This window comes from Chaetodon trifascialis, chromosome 23 (assembly GCF_039877785.1).
Source record: "Chaetodon trifascialis isolate fChaTrf1 chromosome 23, fChaTrf1.hap1, whole genome shotgun sequence".
In the NCBI taxonomy this organism is placed as follows: domain Eukaryota; kingdom Metazoa; phylum Chordata; class Actinopteri; order Chaetodontiformes; family Chaetodontidae; genus Chaetodon; species Chaetodon trifascialis.
In genome coordinates, this window is record NC_092078.1 from 18,069,571 (window position 1) to 18,090,673 (window position 21,103).

At 40.9% G+C, this 21,103-nt stretch overlaps 2 protein-coding genes across 3 annotated transcripts in view; one reads left to right on the top strand and one right to left on the bottom strand.

The window, feature by feature from the left end:
• peli3 (pellino E3 ubiquitin protein ligase family member 3) overlaps window positions 1–7,252 on the bottom strand; it is a 30,547-nt gene extending 23,295 nt beyond the window's left edge. The window contains exon 1 of the mRNA XM_070992678.1: window positions 6,978–7,252. The gene's annotated coding sequence lies outside the window, so the exon portion shown is untranslated. The remainder of the gene's footprint in view (window positions 1–6,977) is intronic.
• A 3,893-nt stretch (window positions 7,253–11,145) lies between these two features.
• Window positions 11,146–20,097, top strand: rce1a (Ras converting CAAX endopeptidase 1a). 2 transcript variants are annotated; one of them, XM_070993194.1, is made up of 8 exons: window positions 11,146–11,500; window positions 14,140–14,242; window positions 14,417–14,500; window positions 15,673–15,751; window positions 16,008–16,175; window positions 17,229–17,300; window positions 17,442–17,504; window positions 18,833–20,097. In XM_070993194.1, the coding sequence occupies exons 1-8, from the start codon at window positions 11,331–11,333 to the stop codon at window positions 19,060–19,062; spliced, it is 969 nt and encodes a 322-aa protein (XP_070849295.1). In that variant the 5' UTR covers window positions 11,146–11,330; the 3' UTR covers window positions 19,063–20,097. The 2 variants fall into 2 exon arrangements, with proteins under 2 accessions (XP_070849295.1, XP_070849296.1); XM_070993195.1 differs by having other exon boundaries at window positions 11,222–11,500; window positions 17,229–17,310; window positions 18,833–19,003.
• Window positions 20,098–21,103: the final 1,006 nt, after the last annotated feature.

The window sequence follows — 21,103 nt, forward strand, 5'->3', positions numbered from 1 at the left end:
CTGTGATAAACCCACAGAGAATTATCACCAACTCTGCAGCTTTACGCAACTCTAAGGAGCTTTTTTTTGCCTTCAGCAGCAGCCAGCTGTTTCAGTGAAAAGGCTCTAAAAAGCCACTACCTGCTCAACACCACACAGCAGACAGACACAAGTTAGTCTGGTAAGCTGGTGAACATAGTGGAGCATTTAGCAGCTGAAGATGGTCCTTGTTTCTTTTTCTGGCTTCCCCTCCTTCACTCTCTACATTCACTCTCTCTAACCGCCTACTGCAGGAAGGGCGAGTGTGTGTGGAGTGTGTGGGAGAGAAAGACAGATGAAAGAGAGAGAGAAAGGAAGAGTCAAATTTGTCTTTTCGAGAAACAAATGAACAGAGAGCTAAATATACTCCAACTGACAAATGAACTCAGCAGTGAATTATGGCCTCATGACAAAACCCATCACATTGTTTCTCCTATTCATCCTGTTTAAATAGAGATTTTTCACTCCTCTCTTCTCATGTATTCTTAGTCAATGGAACTGAGAGAGTGTTTTTTGTTGTAAGTCGTGCAGAGAAGGTTACTGAAGGTGACTGAATGCAATTAAAATAAACAGTAATATATAAAGCTTGTATTTTTTAATTAAACATATAACAGCATGAATCAGTAATTCATACACAGACCAGTGTGTATGTTTTCGTATTTGAAAGCATGACAGAGCCAGAGAGCATGTCTGTTCCATGTTATGTAACACATTTATACTGTACAAATCCTACAAGCCAGTGTTATGAACAGTTTGGTTACCCTCCCCCACGACCAAATCCAGCCTCCTTCCATTTCTTTCACTTTTCCTCTTCTTGCTTTCATTTGGTTCCATTCCATTTCCTGCTTGTTTTTTTTTTTTTTTTTTTAATTCTTTAACTTCAGTTCATTTATTGATATTTATGGAGTAAGTCAACCGTAGTTCCAGATCTCTTAATCATCCACAACTATGAATGTTTTTTTCAAGGTCTGGAATCAACTAATCAGAGCTTTGATGGCAGGAGTAGAATAAGAATGGGGACATCATCGTCCCACATAGCTAGTTTGCTACATGGCTACATCTGTGAAAGTGGTGACAGAGCAGAATGGGGGGGCACGTGGCTCACCTTTCTGTTGGCCCAGTCTGGCATCACTCCTCATTGCTGGATAAATGCTAATATATGTTCACATTATCCATTTCATCTGGTGCAATTTCTAAGTTGTATGTTTCTCTCAAATCTGCAATAATGCTATTTATTATCCATATTGGCAATGGTACTTTTACAAATTGTATATATTGTGCATATAAATAGTCCTAGGATTACCCAAAGTGCAACACAACAAATGTCATTAGTAATTTTCTCATGAGAATATGAGGAATAGTATTATTTTATGGCAGAAGGAGAAACAGAGTTGTTTTTCTATTCTGTATCCTGTACACTTTTTTATTTTGACCTCTTTATGCCACTGTGCTTGCCCTTTGTAATACTTACTGGCTGTAACGAATAGATTTCCGCGGTGTTGTTGTCATTATTATTATAATACTATATTGTATTCTATATAATAAGAAGAATTGTAGTATATTAGTATTACATCATTTTGTCACATTATAATCAGATTATTGTTACATAATATATTTAGGATCATTATAATATTAACACTGTCTCTACCACCTATGCCATTCTCCTGACTCCACACACCTACCTGTCCAGGATCATTAAAGACAAATACATAACACCGCCTCGCATGCAAACACCCAAACATACACACACATTATCCACACATAATGTAATCTAATCTCTACTCCCAGACTCCTTTCATATCATCACAGACATCACTGTAACTCCCATATTTTCATTTCTGTATGTCTGTCCATCATGTCTGTTGAATTTCTCTGCAATAACCCTATTTTTTTGTCAGGCTTTTCACCAATTAAAAAAATAATTGTCAAGTGTGAATGAAATTGATCTAGCTGTACAGCTGTATATCATGCATCTTAATCATAAGATAAATTAATAACTTAAATAATCCAAAGGCTTCTCTCCATGAATATAATGTCTAATATTATGCAGCTAGCAACGGAGATACATTAGAGTGTGTGTATATCTGGCTGCTGCTGTGCTATGATAGAGTGTTTGTCCTGCAGTCCTGTCTGCTCTTAAATAGCTCTGCTGTCTGGGATGCAGTAAGGTGATAGAAAATGAAGAATAAGAGCAAGAAAGAAGGAGACCATGAGACAGAGGCAGAGAGAATGCACCTGTAGCACTCATCGGGTCTATTTGAATTTCAAAGAAGACCGGTTCACATGACCCTGCTGGCAGATGGCCTGACCCTGGGAAAGGAGATGAAAGTGAAAGGGAATGTTTACAACGCTCACCTTTGTTCTCTCCTCTCATTATTAAGGACTAGTCACTGCAATGCAAACTGCAGTCACCATACAACCCACATAACTCTCTGAAGGTCTCCTCAGGGTTTTTCGACTTAACCTGAGGTGTTGTGTTGATATTTAATATCTATGTTGGGACAATCAGTAAGATTTTTGCTCATGGTGATAGGTACAGGCTTTCTGAGTGAAACCAGTGACTCAGTAGTGGTTTGGCCAGGTGCTAAGATCGTACAACTCTCAGACTTACACCATGTGGTTACATCATGCTTGTTGCTATGCCACATAACGTATGACAGCAGCTTGTGAGCTGTCTCATAGAGCATCACTGTTTGTAATTTTGATAAGCAGAAATGAATCAGCATTTTTGGACTATGTGATTCCAGAAAATAAGGCACAGAGTTAAGGATTAACTGGCTGCTAGTGTTACCACAAGCAATAGTGCCTCCACCTCAGATCTTCAAATTTCTTGAGTGGAAGTGAAGTGAGCTGGAGAAAATGTTGACATTTGGCACTACTGCTGGGCGCAAATCTTAAATATGAGTCGTATTTCAATCTCACAATTATACCATTGTTAAAGGATAATTTTGATGCATTTGTGAGCCTTATTCTTGTAGTCTTGTCCATCACTGCCACCAGCTAAGATAACATTGTACTCAGCAAGGTAATTGCTGACATCAGGGAACACAGTAACATCACATCTGAAAGAGAAAAAAATCAGATGTGTTGTAAACAAACCAATGTTTGTCCAGATTATCCGAGACAATGGAGGTCGAACTGAAAGTATGATGATATGTTGCTAATAATCCCTCATTGTACAGGACAACTGTGTGGACACCACCACAATAGGTCCAACGTAAAGGAAGTAGGTCAAACTGCAGCCTGTACATGTGTGTTTACAGAAGACGATCTGAGTGATAATTTTACTCTTCACCTTTGTGTTCTTGTCCAACCAAGTTTGGCTAACCCAAGGGTTTGTTTATGGCCTGTCTGTTTGTCAGACTGCTTGTGTTTCTTGACTTGCTGGACTTCTTTGTAGAAATGTCAGTGTCCAAACCAGATTTGCCTCTTCCTGCTGCAAGAAGAGGGTCACCTGACAGATGGGGGGACTCAAACTAGCACTAATTCTAGCAAGCTTCTCCACTGACCAAATACCTTTTAACAGTTTATGTCATGTCATCTTAGTTGGCTATTGTTGTCACAGTGCATGTCACATGATCCCTTCACATGTCGTGGTAGTTACTCCAAAGTAGCTCTGCCTATCTAATTTGCATATTTAAATCAAGTCACTGTACAGGCAGGACTGAGATAACGAGAATGCCTTGTCTCAGCAGGTGTACATGCAAAGGCCCCATAATCAGATGTCCTCATTCAAACACAGGTCACAGATTAATACCAGGTGGAAAAGGGGTTTATCTTATATTAGATCTTCAGTAGGTAAGCACTGGTAGCATATCGTCAATCACATCTATATTCAACTACTGGGCTGACAATCTTAGCACTTCGACAAACCCTAATGGAGCCTTCTTACCCTTGAACAAATCCTTTTCCCACAAAGGAACATTTCAACCTTGAAGGGGAATTGGCTTCAGATTGAGTCGGGTTTAAAGCAGAGTTCACTTTACCACTTCAGAACCACTTCAGAATGTTTCACCAGCAGCTTAAACTATTTTTGTGTTATTTTAAATCTGCCCTGTTACTGCAGGCTCACCTCCTCTCACTTTGACCCCTTGGGCTTCATAAGAGCCTGACAGGTGGGCCGCTACTGTGTTACCTCATCTTGTTGCCACACATAAACACACAGCTTCACACAAAATCCCTTGTTTGAAGCTGTGGTTTTTGAAGTTCTGATCATGTATTTGTCTAACAACCCTTAATACATTTTAATATGATCAGTGTGTACTTGTTGTTGATTTGGAATGAAATTCTTTCCATGTTTTCTGTGTTTTTTAAAATCTGTCTCTACATATAGAGCACTGTACATGCACAGGAGGCTTACTTAATAACAGTTCACACTTTTCTTTAATGATGATAGTCTGCAACTTGACTTTCCACTGTTAAAATTTTTTTTTTCTAGAATCAGCTCTATCTCAATGATAATGTTAAATACTAAAATACTTATACGGGCGCAGGCACCGGCATCGGCTGGCAGCCCACCGCTCCTGGTCTGCCGCGGAGGAACGACGGACCGAGGATGGGTCAAACGCGGAAAAAATAATTTCACATTGCATGGCGTGTGTACAGTCTCCTCCTCCCTGTAGCATGTGTGTGCTGTGATCAATAAAGTACAAATCTTATCTTATCTTATCTTATCTTATCTTATCTTATCTTATCTTATCTTATCTTATCTTACTAATAGGAATACAACTGCCACTAGCTACCCAATGCTAAGACCAGAACTGGTAGTGCTGTTAGTATATTGCTGACACTATTATTGCTAAAAACACTGCTATTACTACTACACCTACTATACTATTATGATATTATTATTGTGCCTTATAGCTAGCACAGCTTGTGCTAGTGCAACAGAAACAGGGTGCATTGAAACTAAAGATAGTAATTCTGCTGGTACTATTTCTCCTACCATCACTACTAGTGCTGCTGAAAGATTCTATGAGTGAGTCTCTTTTTTTCTGATTGTATTTTGTGCAAATGCACAAGAATGCATGCGGTGTGATATGTATTCCCACTAACGGCTTTGCACCATTCTGCTGATGAACAGCTGGTGGCAGAAATGCTCAGAGAAAACTCATAATTCACCAGCAAGGTCAGAAAAAAAGACTGCTTGCTAGCAAAGTAGAAATGCCTTCAACATGTTTGTTAGACCTCAAGAATAAACACAAAACATCCTGATGAGAAACACTGTAAATACAAATGCTTTTGTTGACAGGATACCTTCAAAGTTAGCCTGACAGGTTTATGCTGAAAACATAGTGAAACAATAGCACAAGAAGAGAAAAGTCAAGGCAGTGAAGTTACTCAGTAATGTCAGTTACACTCCTGTATCTAGAGTATCTAAAGTTTGCTAACATTAGCCATCATAAGCTACTGGTCATACCAGACCAACTAAGACTGTAGCAGTGAAACCCCTGAGTACACTGAATTGAACAATGGTGCGTTTTATTGCGAATTAATACAACTTTTCATTTGTAAATGGAAAACTGTGTTATTTCTCCTTTCAAAAACGACATGGGCTCTTTAATCCAGCATCTGCATCTGCATTTAAAGTCACACTGTTGTTTTAGGCTCATACATGTACATTAAAACGTGACACTTTCAACACTTAATGTCTGAGTAAGATTTTAAATAGTTGTAATTTTCCCCAAAGCTCCAAATAAATCACTTCAGGTTTACAGCATCTTATAGACAGGCATCAGCACATAGATCATCTCTCCATATGAATGAATAAACTGCATCATGTCCATGAATGCAGAGGTGGACGACACTGACTATACCATCTGGTGTTACATATTTTGGCCTCATGTCTCTGCAACCAGCACTAGCCTGATTCTAATCACAACAGTATCACCGCCAATGTTTCAGGCCCATATGCCTAAAACTGTCATTATCCAGCAAGCTTTGAATATGACTCATTACTCAGCAAGCTATAATATTGTTGGATCATGAATAACATCAAAGCACTGCTACTATTTTTTGTGTTGTGAGACATTTGAGCTCATTTCCCCAAACCATCCCACAAAACCTTCTCCTCCTGAAAGCATCCTCGAACCATCTAGAAGCAGGGCAATATAACATTATACTATTAATGCGCCAGAGAGGCTTTATATCTGGTCAAGCATGATGCAAACATGGCCTGTATCTCCTTTTATCAGCCCTGCTCTGTTTGTGCGCTTTGCAGCATATTGCGTTTTCCCAGGGCCATGCTGTGTGGACGGACGCGCAGGCCTCCGTCTTATGAAGACATGATGATGTAGTAACCTGATCGGATTTGGCCATAAACAGGCTTCACTTGAAAACGGAGGAATCAGCACCCACGCGAAATCTATCATGTATGGCTAATTTTTGACAGGCAACAGTTTTGACAATCAACAGTCAGTTTTTGGCGACATAACCAGCCTATTGTGCCATTTCAATAGCGACTGTAGGCAGGGTTTGTACACGGGGGATTCCTCCGCACAGACAACACACAGTACATGTAGGGAAGACATCAGCACGCACACACACCCTCCTTACGCACAAACACACATTTCCTCTCTCTCTCTCTCTCTCTCTCTCTCTCTCTCTCTCTCTCTCTCTCACACACACACACACACACACGCAGCAGCAGCAGCAGCAGCGTTGTAGAGGTAAATAATAAAAAAGGCTCACAGCCATTAAAGCCCCATTTAGCATCACTTCAAACACTTTGACATCACTAACCGATCAATTTACCTCATAAAGACGTACGTCAGCTTGAATAAAGGAGACAAGTCAACAATCCACAGATAAAAAAGGTGACTTCAGCCTCCATCACTTCCCTGGAAGAGCAGTAAAGCAGACAACAGGCCAGCTGTTGTCTGCTGCCATCTGCTCCTTCGTGGATGGAGCTGCTGTAATAACGACAGGTGATGGGAGAAATCAGATAAACAGGCCCGTACCCGCTGATGTTTGCCAATGGAGGTCCGGGACCGGCACGGATCTGTGTGTAATTCCTCCTCTGGGGGTGTGTGTCTGCGTGTGGGCTCTGTCAGTCCCCGTACGGCCTGGGACGCGTAAAGACGGAGAATAGGAGGGAAGAAGAAGCAGCAGCGGCACAGGGCACCAGCAGCGGTGGCATCGCCTCTTCTGCGTTCACTATACCGGAGTCTGAGACACGGTCACCCCTCCCGGATTTAACAGCAGACAACCCGATGTCACGCCTACGTCTCTCTCTCTCTCTCTCTCTCTCTCTCTCTCTCTCTCTCTCTCTCTCTCTCTCTCTCTCTCTCTCTCTCGTCACACGAATATTGTGTTGCCTTTAAGTGATACTGGTAAATCTGGAGTTCCAAATCTGGTGCCTTCAAGAACTCATACAGTATCTCTTATGCATCACCCATCTTCCACCTCCTCTTGGCCGAGGAAGCCTATATTCTTTATTATCGGTTAGTAAATAATTTATTAATGCTTAAAATAATCAATTATGAGCCACTGAATTGAACTGTTTTTGGGTTGGAAGGTTGTGGTTGGTGTTAATTCGCCCATATCACACTGATTTCACCTTGCACTATGGGCAGACCTCAGGGGCCATTCCTCCATCTGGCTGCCAGTGACAGAAAAGGGGTTCGACATGCTATTCCACAAAGGGCCGTGTGGCTGCAGGTTTTTCCTCCAACCAATCAAGAGTATGCAGTCTGACCAATCAGCTGTCTGAAGGCTGAGATCAGCTGATGAAATGAGTCAAGTCTGGTGTGCTGCTGCTTGGTTGGAAAGAAAACCTTCAGCCACTCGGCCCTTTGTGGAATAGTTTGGACATGCCTTAAGTCTCTTTCATTACTATTACACTACAAACACTGCTATAGAGATTGCCATGAAATGTTTACACTGGTAGTTATTGTCCCCAGAGAATGAATCCTAATGAATTGGGGATACCCTGTCTTTTACTTTATTGCCACCATGATGGTGATAGATAGGACTTTATTGATCCCACACTGGAGAAATTTAGTCATTACAACCAGCAAGTATTATGAAGAGCAAGCACAGTGGCATAAAGAGGTCACAATAAAAACCTAAAAGTATAACACAACTGTATATGTACATTTGTACAGATTATTAAAAAAAATGGCAAACGCTAAAGAATACTGCCATAAAGAAGTACTGTTGCGAGTCTTATGAGAAAGCTTAACTACTGACATGCCATGAATTGTATTGCACTTGAGAAATACTAGGTCTATGTGTATATATATACACAATATATACAGTTTATACAGTGTTGAGGTTTTGAGTGAAATGTCTCTAAAACTATTGGATGGATTGCCATGGTGTTCAGTTCAGAGGTTCATGTTCTCCTCTGGATGAATTGTAACAGCCTAACTTTGATGATGTTTATGAGCAATTAACTGCACTAATAAACTAACTGAACTAATGACAGAACCTTCAGCCTCAGCTATACTGTAATCAGCACATGTCCGTATTCCAAAAAACTGAACCAAGACGGTGATCATGGTAAATATTATACCTTCTTAGCATTAGCATGTTAGCATTGCCACAGAGATTGATTCAGCTGGTCTATGCAGTTGTAACTGTCTGAAATGGAATTGACCCTCTGACAGGAGGGGACAATAAGTGACTGCCAGATGTATATCCCAGCTAATGTCTCTGGGACCTGAATGGGCTTCTTATCAGCAAGTGGGAGATCCCTGTAAATGAAGTTTTGTTCACACTTCTTCATTTTTGTTTTTATTTCTTTTTATGTATTTGCAACTTTGATGACTGGAATGCAGCTGAAGAAAGTGAACTTGAAAAGAGAAGGGAGAAAAGGCATATGGAGATAAGACTGGGAGAATTAAATCAAACTGAACATGAACAACATGAGATCAACACAAAACAAACAAACCAACATAGAAATTAGCAGTTAATAGATGGAGGAACTTATTGCACAAACACAAATGGATTTAAACTTTGAAAATGTAACAGGTCCAAGGCTGAGGACCCATAAACAGATAAGGTTCCTGTAAAGGAGAATAATAGAGACTCTATCTCTTGGCCACTTAAGTTTCCCCTTTCTTTCACAGTAATTTAACCCATAGTGCCAAAAAACAAAAAACAAAAAACCCAAAAAACAAAAAAAAAAAACACAAACAAAAAAACTAGCACACTGCTGGTAATGACTGTCACTTTAGTCAGGCTGCATGAGCTGAAGACATACAAAACTTACATTTTCAGAATCCTTATAGTCAACAACTTGAAAACCGTGTTAAACCTGTAGCAGTAATAAAATACACATTTCAAAAGAGAGGTTACATAAACAAGAATAATATCTGACTTACAGTGAAATGTGCTGGAGCTGAACTAGAAAATCTTCTCTTCTTGACAAAAAGTTCACAGTCACGCCATTTTTTTGCCAGACAGGAGTCTAAGGGCCAGTATTAACCGTCATTTTATTGAATTCAATGTCATGACTGACACCAGATTCAAGACCATCACTGTGGTGTTTAAACTATACTTAGCATTACTTAAGAACCTTGTGAGATCATAATAATTGTGTCCAGGTATTTGTCAAACCCTCAGGTGTTACCATATTAAGATGTATGAAAAACATATAGGTTTTGCTTGCAGAATACATGAAAATATAAATTAATTAATTATTATTATTTTTTTCTTTAGAACAGACCACAGTATAAGCGGGATAATGCCATTCAAGGTGTCCATTATCAGCAATTAATGAACCCAGTGACTCAGTTGAGTCCATTAATTGCTGATAATGGACACATCATTGGGCATTAATCCTTACATAAATTACTTATATTTAGCGAAGTTATAGAACATTCCACTACATGTGGGCCTACAAGATTTGGGCACTCATTAATTTGGCGCCATCTGGTGAAAGTATCAGTTTTCTACAAACAAAAATGTTGCCTATCTATTAGAATCATTCGTAAAGACACTACCATCACATATGAGTTCTACCTATAAATTCAGATTAGACAGTCATCAACTCCTCTGTTATTAATTTAAGCAGTAAAAATGGTACCATATGTTCAGAGACATAATTTATTTTACTGAAGCAACTAAAAAGTAAAACATTAACAATGGTTTCATTCTGTGAAGTGCCCCAGCGAATCATGACAGTGGGCCACCATAAACAATATCAGGACTCTGAAACTGAAGCAGTGAAATGGAATTCAGCCTTCATTCATTTCATTATTTACACCTTAACTTCTGGGACCTTGTTTGAAGAATAATCATTACTATGTTCATAAGATATATGACAAAGTTGGTGTCGCTGTCCAAATATTTTAAATGGTGGATAGAACATGTGTGAAAATATGATCATTGTTCCGTATAGGTTAAGGTTTAATTTACTCACCCTAAAAACAATTACAGTAATTACAATAAAAGAAATTACGGTACTCCCGTCCTGATCAACTAATACTAATCACCGAAACACAGGATACACATACCACCATAGTAAAACCATAGATAGGCCCAAAAATATGAAACTAACATATATTTTAGGCTACAATAAAAAGCTATATGCTAAATAAGAAAGTTGTGCTTAAAAGGAAATTTTAAAGAAATTTATTTATTTCTGAAAATTCAAAATTGGTAATATATAAGGGTTATAATTACATGGTAACAAAGTGATAACCATCAGACTGAATAAAATCAGACTGTGCAAAGGAGAATTATATTTAATTAAATATATCAAAATTGAATGTAGTGCATTAAACACACTCTAGAGTTGGCTGAATTATAGTTTGTCTTTTCATATTCACTTTGTTTTTCTGATCAGTCATTATTGAGTCATAAAGGAGTCAGAGGCACCTTTAGCTCGAATTGAAATGGCCATTCATAGTCAGGAATGTCAAACTGATCTGGTTTGGCGTCAGGAGAAAAGTGAAGGTGAAGGGAAAACCAGACAATGGCTGTTTGAACAAAGCTCATCGAACAAACCGAAGAAAGGAAACGAACAATGAAACGCATAATAATTAGTACCACAAGGTGGCAGCAAAGGGACTTTGGGGATACCAGCTACCGTTATACTTCGAAGAAGAAGAAGAAGAAGAAGAAGCAGAAGAAGAATAAAAAGAAGGAAGAAAAAGAAGCAGAAAAAAAAAAATCCCCCTTATGATGACGTCGATATACAGCGCCACAGAAGCTAGCCCTCCAGCTAGCAACGTTAGCTCACGCGTTGAAAGGAAATTATTGACAACTTCACACGTCACGCTGGTGGATGTTTCACCTTGTTAGATGGTCCAGCAACCGCCCCGGTGCCGAGGAATTGTTTGGTTAAGTCTCAGCCGGCAGTCGTTATGGCAGAGGAAGAGGATTTATCACCAAACATTCTGACAGAAGAGATGAGACACAGTAATGGCGACTTCGTACCTCCAGATGGTTTGTGCTGGGTGTCAGTGCTGTCCTGTCTCATGCTGGCTTGCTCTTATGTAGGGAGTTTATACGTGTGGAGGAGTGACCTGCCGAGGTGAGCCAAAGATAACACAGTCATAGATACCCTCTCTATGACAACAATATGGTGTTGTTGCTCTCCATTACATGACTCTGCTGTGCTGTGCTCATCCGGACATGTTTATACCTGTCCATAACTAAAGCCACGTGGCTGGCCACTCAAAGGGCTCTTCATTCAATTCACACACATTCAGGAGCTATACATACAGAGATAATAATTGGTGCACATGTTCTCTCTGTGCAGGTGCTCCTCACACTCTAACTTATTTGACAGTGACATCTGTAGCGCCGCTATGTGGCCTGGAATGGCCTGCCATGGCCAGACTAACCTTTTGGGGGGCCCTAAGGCAAAATTTGTTTTGAGGCCCCCATTCATACCCCTATTCCTCTCTTGTGCACATTGTGTATGTAATTACTTATAGAGCGCAGATTACTGTCTGTAATCTGACGCAGGTCATTTGATTAAGTTCATATGCACAGTAAGACCACAACAAACACTAAAATAATCAATGTATTCAAGGTTTCCTTTAGGAAATTGGTTAGCAGAGGTGCTAACCACCATTTGTTCACACAAATCAATACCTGAATGTGACTATTCAATTCAATTCAATTCAATTCAATTCAATTCATTTCAATTCAATTTTATTTGTATAGCGCCAAATCACAACAGAAGTTGTCTCAGGACACTTTCCATATAGAGCTGGTACAGACCAAGCTCTTTTATCTACAGAGAACCAACAATTCCCCCATGAGCAAGCACTTGGCGACAGTGGTGAGGAAAAACTTCCTTTTAACAGGCAGAAACCTCGGGCAGAACCAGACCCTGGGTGGGCAGCCATCTGCCTCGACCGGTTGGGTGAGAGAGGAGAGCAAGAGAGGGAGAGTGAGACAGACAGACAGACAGACAGACAGACAGACAGACAGACAGAAATGCAGTCATAGAGAGAGAGAGAGAGAGAGAGAGAGAGAGACACAGACAGACAGACAGACAGACAGACAGACAGACAGACAGACAGACAGACAGAGACAGAGAGACAGACATGCAGTCACAGTAATAGTGACAGTGGATGTAATAATAGTAGTAGCAGTTGCAGTGGATGTCAGGCAGGGCCAAGGCAGGAGACGCAGCTTCAATCCACAATCCAGATTCAGCCACTGTGGAACCTGCAAGATGACCAAGCACAGAGACTCCGGGGAAGGAGCTAAGTTAGTAACACGCCGTGGTAGGACATGAAAGCATGCAGATGGAGAGGGATAGAAGGACAGAGGAGCTCGGTGTATCTTTGGAGGTCCCCTGACAGTCTAATCCTATAGCAGCATAACTAGGGGCTGGTCCAGGACCAGCCTGGTCCAGCCCTAACTATAAGCTTTATCAAAAAGGAAAGTTTTAAGCCTACTCTTAAATGTAGAGACAGTGTCTGCCTCCCGGACAAAGACTGGAAGATGGTTCCACAGGAGAGGAGCTTGATAGCTAAATGCTCTGACTCCTGTTCTGCTTTTTGAGACTTTAGGAACCATAAGTAGACCTGCATTCTGGGAACGCAGTGTTCGAGTGGGGCAATAAGGTACTATGAGCTCTTTAAGATAAGAAGGTGCCTGGCCATTGTAAGTAAGGAGGAGAATTTTAAACTCTATTCTAAACTTTACAGGGAGCCAGTGCAGAGCGGCGAGTACTGGAGAAATATGATCTCTCTTCCTGGTTTTTGTCAGAACACGTGCTGCAGCGTTCTGGAGCAACTGAAGAATATTCAGCAACGAATTTGGGCAGCCTGATAGTAAAGAATTGCAATAATCCAGCTTGGAAGTTACGAATGCATGGACTAGTTTTCCTGCATCATTTTGAGACAAAATATGCCTGATTAATAATAACTATCATGAAGTAATGCTCATTAAATTCAGTATGTGGTCTCTACTCTGTGATGCTGTGTCACTGCTCGTTTCCCTAGTGCTTAATAGGCCAAATATTATATTTCATCAAAAAGTAAAAATGTTTTCTGACTTGGGAAGAGGTATTCTTTATTTTAGGCAAAGCAATGCACCTCCACTGAGAGACTGCAGGAAACCATGGTTTTATAAGTAGACTTTGATACGACGCCCTTCTACAAGATAGGGCCTCAAGAGTAGCTAATAATCTGCCTTAGTTCATATTAATTTAGTCAGAAAATTCCTGATAAATTTGCATGTAATACTTTATTTTACATGTCTGTAGTTGCCTACTGATTTTTCAGCCTCATGTTAAACTAAATTCATTTTCTAATTTATTAATTGAATCTGCTTACCATATGAATTGTCAAGGCCTTTTTCTCCTAATGCAGTTTGACATGTGAAAAGCGGATATGTAAATAATAAAATGAATGATGCTGCTTCAGTTTCAGGGTCCTGTTTTTGTTCACAGTCGTGTCTGACTGTCATGGCTGCCAATTTCCAAATGATCAAATCACCACCAGCAAATTAACATGCAGTGAATCTGGGACTTTTTGTTTTATGGGGAGATATGTGGTGGACAAAAAGACATGTAAATGAAGGAGTGTCAGGGCTCGTGAAGTGTTTGACTGCTTTAAGTTGCTTTTGCTCAGTCGACTGTGGCAGCTTGAGTTGCGTTTGTGGCCCTCCGTGCTGTTGATGATTATTGTCTCCACTACGCACTCCACTCAGGGATCACCCCACTGTGATAAAGAGACGCTTCACCAGCGTGCTGATTGTGTCTGGCCTGTCGCCTGTCTTTGTGTGGGCATGGAGAGAATTCACAGGTGTCAGGGTGAGTCCACATCTGAGAAACCACTGACTACTCTGTCTCATAGTTCTAGTTCTGTTCTAAAACCTGAGGATTAAATGTAGTCATTTGGTGATATATTTGCTGCCATGTTGCTTTCTGACACATTAGCTGTTGTATTATCAGACACTGACTGATTTGTGTGTGTTTGTGTGTCAGACTGGCCCGTCGTTACTGGCTCTCATGGGGATGCGATCTGAAGGCCTCATTCCTGCCATCATACTTCCTCTGCTGCTCACCATGGTAAGAAACAAATCTTCTATGATGATGATGATGATGATGATGATTCATTGGCTAGATTGAAGTCAGACCATGTGTCGCTTTAAATGAAGTTCCAGTCATAGCTGCAAAGAGCTCTTCTTATAAGTGAAGTGAGGGGGGGCAAGATACTGTGAGAGGTGAAAGAGGCAGGAAGCTGTTGTGTGGCTGTGATACACAGCTCACTGAAGCCCTTATTGAACAGTTGTTGCAATTTTATGATGAACTGTTTTCAATGTCACAACTCAATCGGTTTTTCAGGGGTCCCCATAAACTTTCTTTTTCTGGTGGTGCCGACAATTGAACAGAACAGTGCCACTGATTATTATTACTAATCACACATGACAGGGCATCACAGGTTTTATGTAAAGATAACAAGAGTGGAAATAGTGCTACTATTGCTATTATTTTGCTTAAGTAAAAGCAAAATGACTTGAGTGACTTCTACATAAATAAAAGTAAAAGCAAAAGTGTGTGTGTGTGTGTGTATCCGTATCCCTCACAGTCATTATGAATGCATCATCAGAGAGATTTGATGGAGATTCACCTGATTATATGATGTTAGCAATCTTCTGTTAACATGACGGCTCACTTATCTACAGTATAGGCTCCTGTGCCGTCATGCTGTTACATATAGTAGTAAACAAACACAAATGACACTCTGCAGTTTAATTCAGCTTTGATGCTGAATGGAATATGAATATTATGGATGATGGAGATCAGACAGGAGATCCACAGTCAGGGGACCTGTACAGCAGTCTAACTAAAGCAGAATGCCGCAAATCCTCATGTTTTTACCATGAAACATCCAGATCTCAGTGGGGCTCTACCTCCAAATGCATTCACATCACGACTCCTTGATACACAGTAGATAGATGCGTGTGGATGTCATTGACTGAAATTGCTGACTGGTGTTAAATTGTTCAGACATGCCCTGCTGTGCAATACTTCCAATGTGTTAACAGAGCAGAGTTCTGACAGTGGGTGAACCATAATGATCACAAATGGACTGGATCCTATATAACTCACATTTTATGAATATGTCAGGTTTGCCTTTATGGCATAAAATGATCAGATACAGTAATAGGCTGTTTCTTTAAATAGTGATAACCCCCTGAAGTTAGAACCTGTCTTGTGTGTGTGGTCGTGTGCTGCAGGTCCTGTTTCTGGGCCCCCTCATGCAGTTGGCAATGGACTGTCCCTGGAGCTTCATGGACGGGATCCGGGTGGCCTTTGGTGAGAAAGCCAGCATGCTGGATTTTGTCTTAAGTATTTTTTTTATGACATTTCATCTTTGCTCTGAGACTCTGTAGAATTTGATGCTTTTGACAGATTCTAACTTTGGTCACAGTTTGTGTTGAATTTCCACCACAACTCAAAAAACATGTAACAGCAAGTCTTTACATAGTCAAGTATTTGCTGCAGGAAAATTCTTGTCATTCACACTGCAACACATGAACTGACCTCCTCCTCTGCTCCTGTGCTCCTGCAGACCCGTGGTTCTGGATGTTGTGTTTCAGTGACATGCGCTGGTTGAGGAATCAGGTGGTTGCACCGTTAACTGAAGAGCTGGTGTTCAGGGCCTGCATGCTGCCCATGTTGGTGCCCTGTGCTGGTCCGTCCACCGCTATCTTCACCTGCCCTCTCTTCTTTGGAGTGGGTGAGTTCTGCCAGTGTCAGACTGTATTTAAGGCTATCCACTGTAAAAGGAGAGAACAATTTTCAAATACTTGCTGTATAGTGTTGGACCTTTGGATGCATAATTCCAACTGCTCCATTAACAGTAACAATAATAGAGCCAATAACAGAGCTAAAAGAGACTAAGGGCGTATTCACACTTGCCTAGTGTGGTTCGAACCAAATGACCACCCGCAGCAAATGAGCTGCAGGTGGGAGTCGAACCTGTGGCCAGTGCAGCGGACTGACAGCCTCAATGCATTGGGCACATTATGGGAAATATACCTTGTGCCAAACGCCTCTGATGCTCCAAAAGTTCAGTGAAATGTTTGTAACTGTATGAAACAAATCAATAGAAACACAAGTGCAACACTCTGAATCTCCATAATCTTCATAGTTTGTTTTCACCCCCCCCCCCCCCCCCCTTTTTAGCGCATGACCCCACCCCCGACCGTTTTGTCCAATGATTGGACGATCTTTGCACACATGTGGGTTTTTTGACAAATTCTGGGACTCTTGTGAAAATTGCAATGTGAAAAGGAACCACACCAAACCAAAAAAGAAACACCAAACCAGGACCAAAGGACTTTCCTGGTCTGAATATGCCCTTGATGTTGGGTTTTCATTCTTCAGGTATACGCGAGTACATGTGAGGAGAAGATTGATAATACAGTACATCATGTCAGTGTTCCTTACATGTTGTTCTGCTGCCCCCAAGTGGTGAAAAAAATCCATTAATGCATTGCATAGTTAATGTTCATGCAGAGGAATTAATCAACTCAAACATTCTCAGCTGTCTTTTGATCAAATTCCATACTGCTGCTGAAGGAAACAAATGAAAACCCGTGGCTGCCTGGAAACGCCAGAAAAACACAACCAAACATAAGACACCGCAGTTCTATTTTTGAAATTTGAGACTTTAGTTTGTTCTTACAGTCTGTTTGATTCCAAGTAGCAGTTATCAGGACATGGTTTAGAAAGCAGCAGATACATTGCTGATGCTAATCCCACAACAATGTTGTTGTGTCTCTTGCAGCTCACTTTCACCATGTGATCGAGCTGCTGAGGTTCAGACAGGGCACGCTGTCAGGGATCTTCCTCTCTGCAGGTGAGCCTTGGTGTGTTTAATTATGTGTTATGTGTTCAGAGTACAGTGAGTTCATTGTGACTGTATCACACTGTCAGAGTTGGAGATGTAGTGACTGGAAGAAGCTGACAATCAACCCTGTTTCTCTGATGTCCACAACAGTGTTCCAGTTCTCCTACACAGCAGTGTTTGGGGCCTACACTGCCTTCATCTTCATCAGAACAGGTGAAGAGCTTTTATTTACATTTTGTTTTTTTGGCCTGCTAGTAACCTTTGGAAACAAATTCCAATCCTTAAAAGTGATCGTTTTCACACTAAAAGCGATTGATTACCAGAGAATGTGTTCTTATAAGGGAAGAAAGTCTTGTGTCTATTTTGGGACATGAAACATTTCATGAAGCCTCCAGTATCAGTCAGCATTTAAATCAATTATTCAAAATGAGTTTTGGGTTCATATTTAGGCACAATTTTCAGCTCAGTGGCCATATTTCTTGTAAATATTAGTCACTGTTGTCTGGTAACTGTAGTGTTTTTTTTACCAGGTTCATGTTGATTTCTTCCCAACTTGTTTATAATGGTTGGAAATGTTTAAGTTTAGCACGTTTGGTTCAGTTGCTAAAGTTGACGTTCTTGCTAATTTAAGGTTGTGATTCAGCTCTGGCTCAGATGTGTGTTGGGCATTGTTTAGAGAGTTGGGTGAGAATGAGTGAGGGAACATTATTGCAGAGCTCAAGCCCCCTCATCGATCCATTAGCGTGATACTTTAGCATGTTTTGAGTTTTCAGAGACATGCACAACTTTGGTTAATCTCAGAACATACAACCTTGACCCACACGACCCTGATTCCAAAAAAGTTGGGTCACTGAGTGAAACATAAATAAAACAGAATGTGATCATTTGCTAATCCTTTTCGATAGATACTCAATTGAAAACAGTACAAAGACAATATATTTCATGTTTGACCTCATCAACTTCAGGAGTTTTCTAAATATCTGCTTATTCTGAATTTAATGCAGCAACATATTTCAAACAAGAAGGGATCGGCAAGGTCTGGAACAAAGAGACATCCCCCTGTTTTGAAACCTGGTTCTCAGAGTTCTCGAGTACTTTCATAGATGGAGAAATGAAATATGAAGGTTTAAACAGATTTGATTCCTTGACTGTACATCCCAACACTGAGGGAACCCACATGACACCTCAGTGACTTCTAATTTCAGTTAAACCTTTGTCTTTATATACTTATGATGCTCCAAAAACACCTGTTTGGAACATTCCACAGGTAAACAGGTTGATTGGTAACAGGTGATAGTATAAGGATCGTGTATCAAAGGGGCATCCTGGAAAGGCTCAGTCGTTCACAAGCGAGGATGGAACGAGGCTCACCACTTTGTGAACACATGATTGCATAAAGGAGATTACTGCATGGGCTCAGGAACTCTTTGGAAAACAGATTTTTTTGTAATGGTGGTTGTAGTATTCATCCAGTCACCATGTGAAGTTTGTGTACCCTCACGTCCCCGTTGTCCAGTGTTAATGCTTCCTCTGTGTTGCAGGTCATCTGATGGGTCCAGTGCTCTGTCACTCCTTCTGTAACTACATGGGTTTTCCCGCCATCAGCACAGCGTTGGAGCACCCCCACCGCATTACCGTCCTCTCCTCGTACCTTCTGGGGGTCCTCCTCTTCCTCCTCTTCCTCTTCCCCTTCACTGACCCTGCCTTCTATGGCCTCCCCACACCCGTCTGCACCCTCACCTCCTCCCCCAGCTCCCTCTGCCTCTCCTGATCCCTGCTCTCACACACTTCATTGCAATTGTCATGTCACCTTCCACTGATGAAGCAGTTGAGGGTGTTTTTTTTGCCAAGTTAGAGTTCAGGTCAGGTCCAGTCTGGGCCCACAGAGCTAAGTTGGCTAAGCTGCCATGGAGAGGTGAGGAAATCTCTAGCCATTTTCTATGGTCTATGGACCCTTGATATGTCAGTGCATTGACTCGACATTTCAGCTGATGTTGTTATACAGAGTGACTCATTTTGAGTAGGCGGGGTTTCATGTTTCTGTGAATGAACGCAAGACCGTCCAGTTCCAGGACAGCTTCCGTAACTGTTGACCAATGCTGGCACCCCGATCCTTGGTTTAGTCTAGTCTAGTCTAGTCTAACACTGAAGGAAGATTCCTCCTCAGCTGATAGATCTCATCAATTTGTGATGAAGCGTCATAATGTACCTTTTTGGTGTACTCATTTTCCACTCAGCCTGCCTCATCCTTTTAAAGGATAATTCTCGTTTATTACAAATCACAATCATTTCTATCAGTGTGACCAAGCTGTTGCAGATATCTGGTAACAAAGTGACATCATAAATTGTCCAGTCGAACAGGTTTCAAACAAACCCCCAGATTGTTCAGACTTATTTAGAAGAGACAGCAAAGGGGAACTGTACAATTATAATATATTATAGCCATTATAGAAAATGGCTATTATAATATATATTCATATTATAAAAGTCTCTGTTTTAAACATCAGTCCACTTTCACCTCTACCTTCAAAGTAAAGTGACTTCGTTTAGATGGTGATGATTAGTGATTGTTTGACTGTTTCTTGCCCCTCTTAACCTACAGAAATGATAGCCTTAACACAGAAAATGAGACACAGGTTGTAGAGTTGTCGGATCTGACAGGTGTTGATATCAAGTATGGGAGTTTGGAGTTGGGTTTGGGCCATTTTGTTGCATAAAGGTTGGGTCGTGGATTCAGGTGTAGTATGTTCAAATTTAATATGTCACATGAGCCCGGTGAGCTAATGGCCAATAATGAATGAAGGTTAAAAAAAAAAAAACAATCGCTGCAGATCTTTGATCAGGTTCAGATTTGAATCTAGGGTTCAGTTGAATCTAAGAGATTTGTCGGCCAGGTTTCTTTCCACATACAGAACTCAACCAGGTTGTAATAAAGCAGAATTATCCTTTAATGTCTTTGAGCATCTTCCTGAGTGAGACATGGAAGTCGTTGCTATCAGCAGAGTGGGCTGTTGGAGAAACAGTTTTTCCAGCGAGGACCGTGAGTCACAACCTTTTCTAAAAACTCAACACGTCTTATGGCTGCACTACATTCTGGTCTGTAGAGGCTCATAGAGATGTCGGTGTCTTGGCCTCTTCTGTCTGGGATTGCTCAATTTGAAATAATTCTACTGTAGTTGCACTGGAGAACAGGAACGTTATTTTAAAAATACACCATCAGGCAAAGTGGTTGCAGGAATGCAGTCTACGTCACCTCCAGCTGTTTTTAATGGGCATGTTTTTAACAGAGACATTTCAGCTGGATTTCTTTCTTTGAATTCAGACACCAGGACTCTGCTGGAATCAGTCAGTGTTTTGTATCATATATTAATGGTTATTTATATACCTCTGCATGTTTCAGTGCTGGTAGCTTTGTTGGTGATGGGTGATGGTGGGCTAGCAGGGTGGGGGTGTGGTCACTGTTCATAATGCCTGAAACATACTCTGTGGAGGTGCACAACACAAATGACAAACTGGTTGCACAAACTCGGAAGAGTAATGTGTCTCTTATGTCCCTGGGGAGGACAGCTGTGAAAAACCATCATCTTGTTGTTGTTAGTACTGCCCTTTGTTGTGATGCCTCAAGGTAAAGCTCAATCTTGAATTAGACTGAGGGTCCGGTCACACCACCATTTCTAATGGGGAGGCAACCTTCATATGTGTCATTCTTGTCACACACTCCATTTTTCTTTTTCAGCCAGATACAACAAACTAAGAAGCTCTCCTAGGTGTTGTGACATGGCCATCTTGTTTCTAGTATGCATGTGTGAAAT